Here is a 14,160-nt window from a genome sequence, read left to right as displayed (position 1 = left end):
AAAAAGGATAAGATGTGCGATGAAATGTAAATTCCACAAATTATTCACTTCATTAAAGCAACTAATTAATTAGTATTTTATATATATATATATATATATATATATATATATATATATATATATATATATATATATATATATATATATCAAAGAAAAATGTACCGAGCAGCAGCCGTAGCATTCTCAAAAGTCGAGCAGTTTAACAAGATTACTTGGCTTCTAGTTCTCGAAACAATATTAGGAGTAGTATGAAGGAAGTTTTCTTTTTTCTTGCAGTTCCTAATTATGAAGTTTGCTCGAGTGCGTTGATTGCATAAATTGCCCTCATAAAATTTAAATCTTTAAGTCTCAAGAGGAAAACTTTTTAACCAGATACACCTACTTTCAAATTAATGTAATGAAATGATACGCTTATTAAACGAATCATTAACTGAAAAAAAAATCGGAACCAAAGTTTAATAAAAAAACGTAGTAACAGTCATGATAATTCTCTTAATAACTCCATTCAATTTCTGATCTCGATCAAAGAACCTATCCCCAGTCAACTCTCCTTGGGACAGCTCTCTTTTTTTTATCTCCAAAACCTACTCAATTTGGTAATAATGCTGGCATTAACATCCACACAAAACGACGATGATTCGAACCGGATATTTTCGTTCGGATGCAGGTAACGAGGCGACTCTTACAGCACTCGCGCATTACCCACACACACACACACACGCGCGCGTCGGGAGAAACGGGAGAAAGATTTCTCTGACCTGAAAAGTGTGTGCCTCGCTCAGTTTTTTTACTTGCGAACCATCGCCTCGTCTGTCTTTATAACTTAATTGAATGCAACCGTGCGATGCGATCGATGCAACGATGCCAGATGACCGGGGGACGACAAGTAGTTCTTCGCACGACGATGGACGATTCAATAGAGCGACGTTTGAAAGGCCACCGTGTTGAAAGGTTGACTGTTAGGGAATGAGAGTGAGAGATATGCGCGTACACGTGTTTTGCTTCAAGGCGTATGTTTGACTGATTCATGTATACCTGAGGCTGGGGATATTAAAGAATCCAGAAGCTGGTTTTACGAGAGTGAGAATGACAGGAAACTGAGCTTGACAGAAGTTCTTTGATAAGACATTACAAGCACGTTGTGATGGCAAATATGTAGTTTAAATTTTTTAATTTGATAACAATATGTCATTCTCCTATATTTATTGTGAGAATGTCTCTATTCCTTTCTTCTATTACTATCAATATCATCCAACAGATTTCATTGCAACCTGGATGCGAGACTGAATGGCGTAATTTTTGAAACTCATTAAAAAGAATTTGAAAGGGGCGCATATAATTGATTCAGAAACACCTTAAGTTCAGTAATAAAAACAAATGAGTAGGGACCTTTTCAATAAAGAGTATCTTGCACAATTATTTTCTTCCGAATTAAACGTTACGAAGATCATTATCTCTCAGAGAACTTTCAAAACCAATCAAAGTCATTTTTATTTTGATAAATCCTTCGAAAATCGAAAGGAGAACATAACTCTGAGTCCGAAAATCCTTCGGTTTTTCAAGAATCAACATTGATGAGAAGCAAAACAAAATAAAAAGAGATCGCCTTCATTCTCTCGGAAGTGGTTCACACACTTTTCAACCCAAAAAACGGGACAGGTTCACCGTACTTCACCTTTAGATTCGTGTCATTAAAAAAAACAACAAGCGCAAAACCGCTGCGCGACGGTAAAAGTCGTATTTAACGACTCCGCGAATGGGCCAACAGAACTCTTTATAATTTCGTACCTTCCGAGAGTATCTTTCGAGAAGTCCTCGACTGCAGCGGCGGCTGCACTGTTGATGGGGACAGGGGGAGCCTCAACCGTTGACGTCACGACCACCATCGTCGTTAAAACCCTGTTCCATTATAACAACCGGCAGCTATTTTCCTCATCGACGCCATCCAGCGTTAATAACGCTTCGAATTTCCGGTCGGAAAATACTGCTTGATTCGCACACAAGTCACGTGATGTGTACCCACGACCTTGATGACGCAAGATATTATATCCTAGGTCAGGCACGTATTGCAGGCGAGAGAATGTACACAGATTTTTTTTCCTTTTATCTCGGTTCTTTTGGCACAAGTTAGTCGATGATGGAGAGAACTAGTTCTGAGCGGCGAGCCACTTCGCTGCACTTGCACTGTCGAGCGATGATGAGAAGGACGTGACACTTTTACCTTCCGTTTACATCGAGCTTTTACACTCGATCGGCATTTTCCGATTTCAGATGAATAAACAAAGTCTTAGTTGCGAATAGGACGTTACCTAAATGTTGTACGAGACGACTTTATCAGTCTATAGAGATTTCTTTTTGAGAGTTCTAGTTTTGGATTAGCCTGCAGTACGAGTTTTTATATTTTAAGAACATTGCAAATCTAATGATTTGAAAATACAAGTCAAAGTTTTCATTTCAAGGATTTTCATCATTCTTCTTCACTAATGGCACAAACGAATTCATTTTAGATCGTTGCGTCACAATGAAGTTTTGAAATTGAGATTGCAGATTACCCAATATTGTTTTCTATTATACAATTGATTAGATTCTAAAAACAGGGAAACTGCAGAGTGAATATCATTTCGTTCGTTAATCTTATTCAAATTGACCTACAATTCAAGAGTTTAATGCCGTTTGACTGTCGAAATAATAGAGGGACTGCGTTTTATACCAATCAGGCTATACGTCAATACATCACTCCTTATTACTAGGACCACAGAAAGAAAGCTGCACTACCCGATTTTCCAATTTTCACACAACCCGTCAGTCACAGAAAAGTTGTCAATAAGCCTTTTTCCGTGTATCGGATCCTTCCCTTCTCACACCAAAAATAAGTTTTATTGACATCTCTTCCCTCTGGCTCTCTTGATGAAAAACTCAACACAGACCGATCCAACCCCCGTCAAACAAAAGAGAAAAGACTACAACACCTCAATGCACTTCGACGACTTCTGCTACATGGCACAAACTAAGAAACTCATCGACAAAATCCACCATGCAATGCAGCAAACTATAAATCAGAGCTGGCGAGACGCGGGTTTCCTCAAAGCCGACGCGACTGCGACTGCGGTTGCTCTCCGCAGCAGTGCGCGGAGCGTTCACCTTCCTCCTCCGTCTCTTTCTTTCCCGACTTTCCTCTCGCGCGCACGTGCCGCTGCGCTCGAGAGGCGTATATAGGTACGTAGGCGCGATATCGCAACCCCGTGAACAGATCCTCGTACGAGAGGCTCCTGCACCCTCAGGCGTGTCTGTAGATATAGTCTGCTGCTATTCAGTGGGCGGATGACAAAGGGAGAGAGACTTTCAGTTCTTTCTTTTTGCTGCGTCGCTCTCTCGAAGCTTCCTGGATTGTACACCCGAGTGCCGGAGAGAGAGGGTTGGAATAAGAGAACTAAGGGTGCATGTATGAATTTTTTTCAAGGTTAGGATTCGCGTGCAACGCGCTCAGAGTCTTTGTCCTGGATGAGCGTTTGTTGCTGAGAGAATATTTTGAAAGCTTTGGCATTGTTTTGCTGCCTCTGCTGTTGTTTGAGGTGTGTCGTAAAGTGAAATATTAATAATGCAGCATTTTTTGATGGGGTCTTCATTTAGATTGAACTGTTGTGAATTGAATTGCTTTCTAATTAGGCTAAGGTTATTAATCAAGATACTTTGTAAACAATTAATTCATACAATTTTATTTCAGTAGATTCATGTGAAATATTAAATATAAGAGGAAACAAGTTTTTATGAGAGTAAGAGAGAGTTTTTACTCTTGAACTATTTTAGTTGTTCTGTGAAAGCAAGAAAAAATCGTCGGAAGAGCCGAGGACAAAAGGTTATGCGTGTATACCCAGTCTATCCTTCCATACGTCCTTTTCGGGAAACGAAAAAAATATCTGTATTCTCAAAGTTATTCTAACAAAAGTAGCGTTGTTATATTGCAAACCTAAGGTATATTTTAAATCTATAAACCAAATAGTATCATTAAGTTTATTTTCAATTATATTTTACTCCAAAACTATGCTTTTATAACTTGAAATATAATACTGGTATAAAATTTATACCTTTTATAAACAACATTCTAAATTTATAAATGATGCGCTCGATATCACTAGAACACCTTGCGACTTAACTGCGCCTCGTTGACACAGTAGCTAGCAAGAGTGCTGAATGGAAGAGTTAATTTTATCACAATCGATAGTGCTACTAATTATACATGCGATAACAGTTTACTTTCAGAATTCACAATGATGTCTTGATGTAATGAAAAAAAAAATTAATTGCTGTGAACAAAAGTACAAACGTAAAAATAATTTGATAGAATGCATGATTTAGAAAATATCAAGCCATTCGGAAAAGATCGAAAATACTTTAACGATTTTTCGCCGGAAATGTACACTGCGGTAAATAACTTATCAACGTTCAAAATAGCGTCTTGGAAAATTACTTTGCAAATAAACGTACGAGTCATTCGTGTGTTGTTGACACGCTAAGGACCTAATCAAAAGTTTTCCTTTGAAATGCAGTGTTCTAAAATTCATAAAATGCAGTGGAATGACTATGCGCAAGCAGACTCTTCTCTTCTGATTCGCCAAGAAAATGAGTAAATTTGTCTGGTAATCGTGCCATGCACCTAATACGATTTCCCAGAGAGAGAAAAAGAGCAACGATTACGTCCACAGCAGACTGTGCATTCAGTCATTTTAGCCCTACGTTTTACTCGCATAAGTTGTTTTATTTGACTTGCAAAACGTAAATAAAAACATTACATATATTACCTGGTAGAAAATTAACCCCATTTCTGGATAAACCTCATTTTAACACGCGTTGGCCAGAAATTCTGCCCAGAAATTGAGTCGATTTTCTACCAGGGTTCTCCACTATATAAATATAGATTAAAATTTGCAAAATCAAAAGTAATGGGAAAACTCCTGACCTTGGAAGAAATAAGCTATACTCTAAATTAAAAAAGTTTGAGATAGCACTTATATTTGCAGCAAAATTATGAAGGCATGATGAATATATAAAAACACGTAACACGAAGACAATCAAGCATGGAAAAATTCAACTATTCAACTACTAATCATAATTTTGCTATTCAAGATTGCCAAATGCTTCATTTGTTTTGTTTGACTCGAAATTTTTGCGGTATAATATATTATACAATACCACTTCCTTGAATGTATCAAATTTCAAATAGAATTATCTACAGCTACTAGCTTATACGTCTAAAAAATCTTAAAAAGGTGATAATGAAAGTTTTCCTTACATTTGCTGCTAATTCTCGAACTATATATTTATCAAAATGCTAGCTTGAAAAAAAGAATTCTTAATCCGAAATTATCCTACAAACGATTATTCCAGGCTTATCATAGATAGCAGCTAAAGTACTTCTCTCAGTGATGCGGTCTCGCATCACAGACGAAAACTTGCCCAACGAGTTTTTCCGCAGCATCCCCGTTTACCGCAAAAACATAAACATCTCGCGCACGCATCTTATTCAAGATTGCCAACTCGTGTAATCGATGCGCCACGACTTCTGCAGGCGCAGAGAAAGAGAAGGACAGCTACAGAGAAAACGAGCCGACATTCGTCCTTTTCGCGAAATAGCACTGAAAAACGGCGACTGAGAAACGAGAGAAAGAACGAAGAACAGCCAGTAGCAGTCGTCGAGGAGAGAAATGATGACGGAACGTATAGGAGCGAATAATCGATTGACAGAGCGAGGCCTGGCAAGCAGCCACCACGACATTGCCATAATTGAAGAGAAAAGACGCGTATGCCTAATCGCGGTGCCAATTCCTAGAAAGACGATCGAGTGGGAAGTGTGTCGAATCGCGTCCTTGTGTGATTTTCTCTCTGGCATCCTTCGCCTCCGGATGTACGTTTGTAGGGATTTGTGTTTGCGTATAAGGACATGTTATCACAAGGTACTTTGATTTAAAACCAATGGAATTACAATGTTTTCGATCAACTTAGGAGACTTCAGAAGATTTATCTATTGTGTTGAAAATTTGTAGTGTTATAACCGTTATGGTGTGGGTAATTAAAAAAGAAAAATTACTCTGTTCATTATCGAGGTATATATGAATCTATGTTACACTTGAAAATAAAAACTTCCCGTGATTGCTGTAGTACACGCTGTAATATTATTTTATTTTAATTAAGCAGAATTACGTGAACGTAATGTTATTGATTATGTATTTTATAGGCTTCACGCCAGAGATTACATAAACCTTACTTTATCGAGCATTTATTTAATCGGGGAAATTAAAAATCTAGTACTTAATAAATATAATTGTTATTGTGTGGAGGTGTTATTTTAAATGAAAACACAAGTGAACTGCAAAAAAATTATGGGCAGATTTGCTACTGCATCCTCAAACGGCACTAATTACAGATTGACAAGACCATCGCATAAGTACCTAGTCAGCCGTAATGGCAGCGTAAAGTTACCAGTGCAGCAAATGATCAAAAACTCTTTCTTCTATAACCTACAAAGCCACAAACTTCCCTGAGTAATTACCGGTCACTATCTGACGGTTGCGCTGTCACGTCTGGCTTCCGTGACTAGAGTGAAAATGTTGATTCTTTTTATATTTGACATTGTATTACTTTTTGGCAAAGACCATCGCCCTACCGAAAGGTCCAGCAATTTCTCTGAATTTTTATATTTATGCCGTAATGCTCGACCAAATCACTCCGCAGTTGGCTCCCGCTATATAAAATTATAATTCAAACCAAGTACAGAAAAAAATTCTCGACAAGCGAAATGAACGCAAGGCATCTAATTGCAAGTCAATCTAGTCTGCAGAGTAAGAACCAACGACTAATTAAAAGGCTGTTAATCCAAAGGCTGCATGCCTCTTCATAACGCCTCGGGCGCGTGCAACATACTACTCCCACCCGATCGCATTATACTTTCAGTCACAGTCTAAATGCGATGAGACCGCGTTGTATATTTAAATTTCGCCTCCTAAACGCCTCGGCGTTCAACGGTAATTTTTTCTATTACGCCACGCCACCGTGATAGCGCTACTGCTGCTCTTTGCTTAGTGCCTGGATATCGTTAAATTAGCGGGCAATTAATTTGTTCCGCGTTCGGCGACGGATGTGCTTCCCTTTCACTGCACAGGTGGGAATGTGCTCTGTAGTGTATTTATTGGCGAGATTCAACCGGCGTTCGTTGAGTGTTTCAACGAGATTTATTGGACGATAAAACTGGTAATTCTCTCTGGGGATTATTGAAAAGTATCAAGAGGTTGACGATGAATCGTGAATGCGAAATAAACTGATGCTGATTTCAATTTTGGCAAATGCTTCTGTCATCTTTGATCCTGAAACGACGGTCGGGATTGAATAATGGTTATTAACGAATTTTGAATCGTCCAGAAATAATCAAATGACATACGAATCGTATAATTTGTACGTATCCTGTAAACGTTCAACTACTCGCGTGTATGATTCTAATATACTATAGCGTATAAATTATTGTATGAATTGCAATACGTTTCTACACAACAAATATAGAGCGATATGTCCCAAGGGTTTTAACATTACTGAAGAAAATGTTGAAACTTGAGGTTACCATAATTTGTAGAATTTCTCGATTGCCATTGCATTGAACGAATCAATAACTCAAAATCCACAATATAAGACCAAGTCGCCAAAAAGGAGCAGATAGAAGATAACCCCAACGATCAGAAAATTACAGCTCCAAGAATCTTCAATCATCCGCGCGCAGTCTCCCGCGAAAGAGAATCTCTCGAAATAAACTGCGTATACGATTACTCACCGCGCAAATTCCCAACGACCATTTAACCGAAGAAAAATGCCCAAAGGCAAGGCAAAAGCGGCAGCTGCTCGTCGAGTGAAAAGCAAATCTGGAATAATCGAGGAGCTTTCCAATACACGCGTATAATTCGCGGCACGCGCATCCGGCCTCACCGCATTCCTCCACTATACGCACTCAATCCGCGCCGTCATCTTTTTCATTTTCGCTCTCTCGCGCCTCGCGGAAATCCGACACTTCGAGCCGAGGTGCGGTGTTCGACGTTATTACGTTACCTTACGACTATCATTATGCCGACGCTCGACTTTTTTGAACGCGTTGCACACTGACCGAGTGAATCGCGGTGCAGGGGCTCTTTGCACATGTGTGCCGATCGAACGCCGGCGTGTGTGCCAGATGCCAAGTTTGCGCGACGCGATCACACACAAGATCCCGTAATTAAAACGCGCGTGTGCCGGAGGTGCACGTAGTATTAGAAGCGCGCAGCGGGTGAGTTTGCGCGACCTCGGCGCTTATCTTTGATGTATCAAGAGTAAACTAGCGAGCCGGCGTTTAGGTGAAGTGTTTACTGCGTGAAAATGGGTGATGGGCGATGAGAACCCTCGATGCTTCGGTGTATTATATTACTTGTGGCGGATATGCAATTTAGATAAGTTGTAATTCTCATGTTTTTCAAATCGAAAAAATCTCTTTAAAAATTAATATGGCATACGTGGAGATCGTTATATTTACAGTAGGAAATTACTAGGAACCAATATCGAAGCCACCTTAAGTATTCCGAAACGTACTTTGTCGCCCCCTCTTGTTTGATCAGGCTGCGCAAATATCCATTTATCTCAGCAGGTTAGTTTCTCGAAAAATATCGCTTTAATAAAACTTCTGAAAGGGCAATTTTTCAAGGTTCGTTGTTCACACAAGATATCCCTTTGATTTTTCTCTAAAAATTTAAAAATAGCGTACTCATGAATTATTTTCTGATGTAGTGTGCAAAACTGCTGTCTACGTGTCACGGTAAGTAAATCATTAAACGGGTGATTTATTATTTCAGAATAATCGCAAAAATGCATCTCCGTAAAATCATGACGATACCATAAAATGTCGCTATAACAGCTTCCCACAGTAAATCACGACCACTTTCAATTAGACCGCGTCCACAAAACGAGAATAACACTTTCGTTACGCCACTGAAATAAGCAAAAGCCCTCGTGCTTTATATCGCTCTTAAACCTCGTTCGTTGAAAAAGAACACCGCTAGACCAGCCGCAGCTTCTGGTACTCGCGTAATTGCGCAAAAATCTCGAGGAATCTTCAGCGACGGCCGTTGAGGCTCTGCGTGCGCTATACACGAGAGTCGGGATATTTTTCCAGAGCAACGCACTTATCGCGAGATTCAAGCCGAGTAAGTATACTTTAAACCAGGAACTTAAAAATCGAATTGTGATATTGTGCGGTATGTGCCTGCGCGTCATATTTATTCACGCGAGTCGCTCCTAATTAGGTTTGATATATGTATTTGTGAGTGACGTCTTCTATTATATATAGTCGGCACTACTTATATTATCGATACGTAATAAACGCTTCACCGAACTGTTAATTTTTTAGGCGAAAAGTGTATTAATCTCTAGATATAAGAGGCTGTTCTATTACAAGATGATATTTTGATTCATCAACAATTCGACTTTGACTATTAAGAAAAAAATTTGTTGTATTTAATCAGAAATTTTCTACACAAAAAAGATACTGCTCTCGGCTAAAAAAACAATAATAACGATAGTTTAATTAACAAAAAGGCAGCAACACCGTAAAACAACGCAAGACTCCATCATCCGAAACTCCATCCAATTGAGCTAAAACCACCTCCGCCGCGCGCGCGTACAGATCCTCCCATAAAACTTGGCAACCGCAAAACGACCATCTTCTCATCCAACTGCAATCCCTCTCCTGCATATCCTTCAAAACCCCTGCAGCGCGTGACAAACTCGCCATAATACCCATAAAGCACCTGCATTACCTACAAACAAGCCGCAACCGCTTCTTACGAATTCCCGTGCGCGGGAAACCTGTTACTCTCGCGCGCACCGAATCAACGTATATATATAGGAACTCCGCCACATCCTCACACGTATATTTATATCAGAAGCGCTATATATACAGTATGAGTGTATAATACGTAACGGTACAGCTCGTATCCAGGAAAACTCGTTTATCGGAACCGCCCGTTAAATTATTCTCAATATCGACTGATTTGACGACGACGATGTGTGCAGGGCATTCCTTGGATTTTTGTACTTTTGTTGACGTCGGGAAACAAGCGGATGAGGCCTGTGGGTCGTGTTCGATCGCTTTCACTTGCTTCGGGGTGTGCATTATTAATAATGGGGAGAAACTTCGGTCTTGTCGATTTGTCGGCAGGGACGGGTGCAACGCGTTTGAGAGTTTTTGCAGTTTGTTGGGAAAGTTTCGCGACTTGTTTTGGTCTTGATTTATGTCAACGTATGATTTCAAGAGAAAAGACATAACTTGTCTGCATCAGAAAGGACGAAAGAATTCAATTTCAGAAGTGATTACGCTTCCTCGATAATTTATAGCGGCATAAAGTTCAGTTAAACAAATTTATCGTGGCATTAATTATGGTTCCATATAGCAGCTATAATTGCATTTATTTAAAGTTTCCTATTCGCGTATAGCCATAATTTGACTCATAATAAGATTTCGTGAAATATTAATAACAAAGTATTTGAAAGCATGGCTTATAGGAACTTTTAAAGGAGGATAGGATTTGTTTACATTGAACGAATCAACAGAAGCATATTTTATAATATCAAAATCATTCTTTGAAGCTTTTGTCCGAAAGACGTAATTTTCACGCGTCATCGACTGCCCAGGAGCTATATGCGTATATCCATACACGCATACGCAAACTTTAAAGAGCCGTGAGTGCATCTCCACTCGATCGGCAAACGATCAGCTGATACCAATGATTTGCAACGTCGCGTCTCGTTCGACTCGACAAATGAGCCGATGTGCCAATACTGCAAAAGACTTACCCGAAGGCTCTATATAGTTCTATAGTGTGCTTACGCATATTTACTGGATCTCAGCCTTATAGACATTGGCTCTGTCGGTACATTTTCAAGGTAATGGCCGTGCAAAATCACACGATTGTGCTTTTCAAATTTTAATACCTACTTTAGGAGGAAGAATGTTCCTCATTCGAGATAGCATTGTGCACTTAATGAAGAATTGGTTCAAAGGGGAACATATTCCACTTTGAATAATCTTTTGATAATGTGCATATAATCACAGGTTAAACTTCGTAACGGATATTGGAATGTCAAGTTTGGTAATACTTTCTTAAACGGCCCAACTTGGTAAAACTCTGTACAGAGAATACAATTAAAATATTTACGCTGTATTAATATTCCATTATAAGGTAAAAAAATCTTAAAATTTACCAGCAGGCGATCGAGTCTAAAAGCGTTAATTTTTAATGATCACCTTTAGGCACCAATTTTTATGATAGCTGTTTAACAAGATTATAAGTGTATAAGTACATCAATCGATAAGCGCGCGTTGAAAAGTCTCATGCATGTTCTAGTTACGATACGTATAAGCATTTTGCACGCTTCTATTGTTTTTGTGTCGCCAGCAGTGTCGCGATTAATTTAAGTGATTTAAGTTTTACGTTAGCGTTTCGCTTGTACGAGTTCCGACAGCTTTCGCAGAATTGTAGCGATGAAACGTGTTAATCGGATATTGTCTAGCTAAGCGGTCGATCGTGCTTGGTTTATTATGCAACTCTATTATTCCACCGGAGAGGTTACACTTTCGAGTACGCTATAGCATTAATAAGTTGACAACCTATTAAGTTATGACTTTCTAATTTAACTGGGTTAACCTTTGAGGATGCGGCCAATAATTAGTCACCTTTGACGGGAAACACTAACACAATTTGCAAATGAAAATGACGCATGAATATTGACAATCAGTATAATTCATGACCGTGCTGCAGTATCAGAAAATATGTTATCTGTAATATCAAATCACGTCACGAAACGCACAAGACCCTGAGTAAAATTAGCTATATATATTGAATTTAGATTAGTTCAGCTTCACATAGAATCGCATGAAAATATGTATGAAATATTCATTCGCATACGCGATTTGAAACGAATTAGTCAGCAAATTCGTTCTATTTATAATATTGCCACAACTGTGTAGTCACAGTTTAAGAAAAGACTAAGCGCAAGTGCTCGAAAATAAAATTTTAAAAATTTGAAAATAAACTAAAAATTGTTCAAAATGAACAATCATGTAAATCAAATCAAACAATAATAATTCATTCCTAAAAAATGATCGTTATAGTAATATTTAAATAATTTCGTTTCAAGACAAAAAATAGATGCGTACCTACAAGCATGCGCACAAATTGCTGTGATTCACAAAGAAAAGCTTAATGGGCGATTACGATAATAAATGCACGCACAGTTGCATCACTTATGCATCTCTTGTACTGCTATGTCAATATTTTGGAATGAGAAATAATAATAACGCTAGATGTGAAGCAATTTGTAGGTATTGTATTTGCGTTGAAAGAAATACGAACGTATCAGCGATGAATAATGACTTTTTCTATATTTATAAACAAACTGATTGCAATTGAAGATTCGCCGAATGAAAGGTTAAACTGTATCCTCGACTACATTGCTTCTCGCGTATACGGTATCAAAATCAAATGATCGCATAAAACTCGTTTCCCCCGAGTCCGTGCACTAGCGACAAGCAAAAAAAGGCTCACGCCCGCCTTCTCGATTTCCCAATTTGCACGAGCCGCCAGGCAAATAAGATCGAATGGCACCTCCCCGTGACAACCTTGAAAGACAGGGGATGATATCGACATTTCAATCACACGCGAGAATGGGCAGAGCGACGAAAAAAAGGAAGCGACTCATCCGAACCCGACAACTTGTAAACAAATGCCCTCAACGTTCGAGTTTTAAAGATCGAGATGCCCATTTGCTTCGGACGTAAACAAAAAAAAGCGTAAAATCAAGAGCAGCAGCTGATGCCGTAGGTTTATACTTCCTCTCCGCGCGAAAGGGCTACAAAAAATTGAGGTTAGTTTTCGCTCGGTGGTTCGCCTCCGACAACGGGTATTATATAGAGCAAGATGAGTCACGTTGAGCTCGCGATTCACCATGCATACATGCAGCTCATTAATCGAGCATTGTTTTCAACGAAAAGTCGGGCGTGTCGGCATATTCTTCCCGGAGTACATATCTGTCATAGAAAATATCCGCACGACGATCAAAACAAAACAATCGAGTTGCGCAGGAGCAACCCTCCACTCCCTGTCGTTTCCAATAATCCTCTGGCGAGCAGACGTAAACTTATAAACAAACAAAGGATTCGAGCGAAGAAGGCGAGAAAAAGCGGCGCAATTATCGAACGCCTCTTTGACAAAGGACGATACTTGTACATATTCGATCGGCCTAAAGGGAATAGAGAGACAGTAGGTAGCAGTAGTATGTATAGTAGCAGCAGACAGAAAGCGCGCGACACGCGCCCAGACTGAGCTAATGAAAATACGCTGCTGGCATGTGTGCTCCTCCCATTTGCTTCCTTTTTCTTCGGAAGCGCCGGCGGCAGGTAGATAGGCAGACACACATGCACCGGCCTCCCGATAATTATGCAATCGGCCGCGCGACTTTTGCGCAAATGTCTGTGTGGGTGTGCATTAGTGTACTCACCGCTGAACGAGGCGAAGAACGTCGTCGTCCGGAGAGCAGCCAGCGCACTACACCACACCACGAACACCCGCGCACGGCGCACACACACACACGCTGGTTTATCACTCGCGTCGCGCAAGACACGGAGAAGCAATCTGCCAGACGATCCGTTTTACAGTGTTGCCAGAACCTACCGAGCTCAACCCGCCGCTAGGTGATGCTCGTGTAGCCCAAAAACCGCGCGCTGTTTCAAAAGTCAATCAACAACCCGAAGTAGCGCATCAACAAATTTTAAAGTGCGCAACCTTCAAAACCAAATGCTCAATTTAAAAGAAAAATGCCCAGCTTAAAACACAATATCCCAGGCACAGCAAGTTAGCTTTTTCGGGAGGATCAGGCCGTATTTGCATTGAAGGAAGACTTTTATTATGTACTTACACATGCACTTTTATTATCATAAAATTCATGGACATTCCTTCGACTAGCGAGACTCTAAAGGTATACGTTATAAATTTAAATAATATTAATACATCTGCAGAAAGACTCTTGCTTTCCCTTTAATACATCTTCTTCGCTAGAATTACAATAATATCTGGAATATTAAACAAGCTCACTCTA

At 39.6% G+C, this 14,160-nt stretch overlaps 1 protein-coding gene across 5 annotated transcripts in view; it reads right to left on the bottom strand.

Annotated features, from left to right (window-relative positions):
* LOC100119826 (WD repeat-containing protein 47) overlaps positions 1-13,707 on the bottom strand; it is a 92,223-nt gene extending 78,516 nt beyond the window's left edge. For 2 of the 5 annotated variants that reach the window (XM_031931043.1, XM_032595764.1), the window contains exon 1: positions 13,564-13,707. Coding sequence is in view for 2 of the 5 variants with exons in the window: in XM_031931037.2 (XP_031786897.1) it covers positions 1,789-1,886 (98 nt within the window). In the remaining 3 variants the exon portion in view is untranslated. Of the gene's footprint in view, positions 1-1,788; positions 3,103-13,563 lie in introns of those variants that run through there. The other 3 variants (XM_031931037.2, XM_031931040.2, XM_031931044.2) reach the window with 3 other exon arrangements.
* Between the last annotated feature and the right edge of the window lie 453 nt (positions 13,708-14,160).

The sequence above is a fragment of the Nasonia vitripennis genome, chromosome 1 (assembly GCF_009193385.2).
Source record: "Nasonia vitripennis strain AsymCx chromosome 1, Nvit_psr_1.1, whole genome shotgun sequence".
Classification (NCBI taxonomy): Eukaryota; Metazoa; Arthropoda; class Insecta; order Hymenoptera; family Pteromalidae; genus Nasonia; species Nasonia vitripennis.
This window is presented reverse-complemented; position numbering and strand designations above follow the sequence as displayed.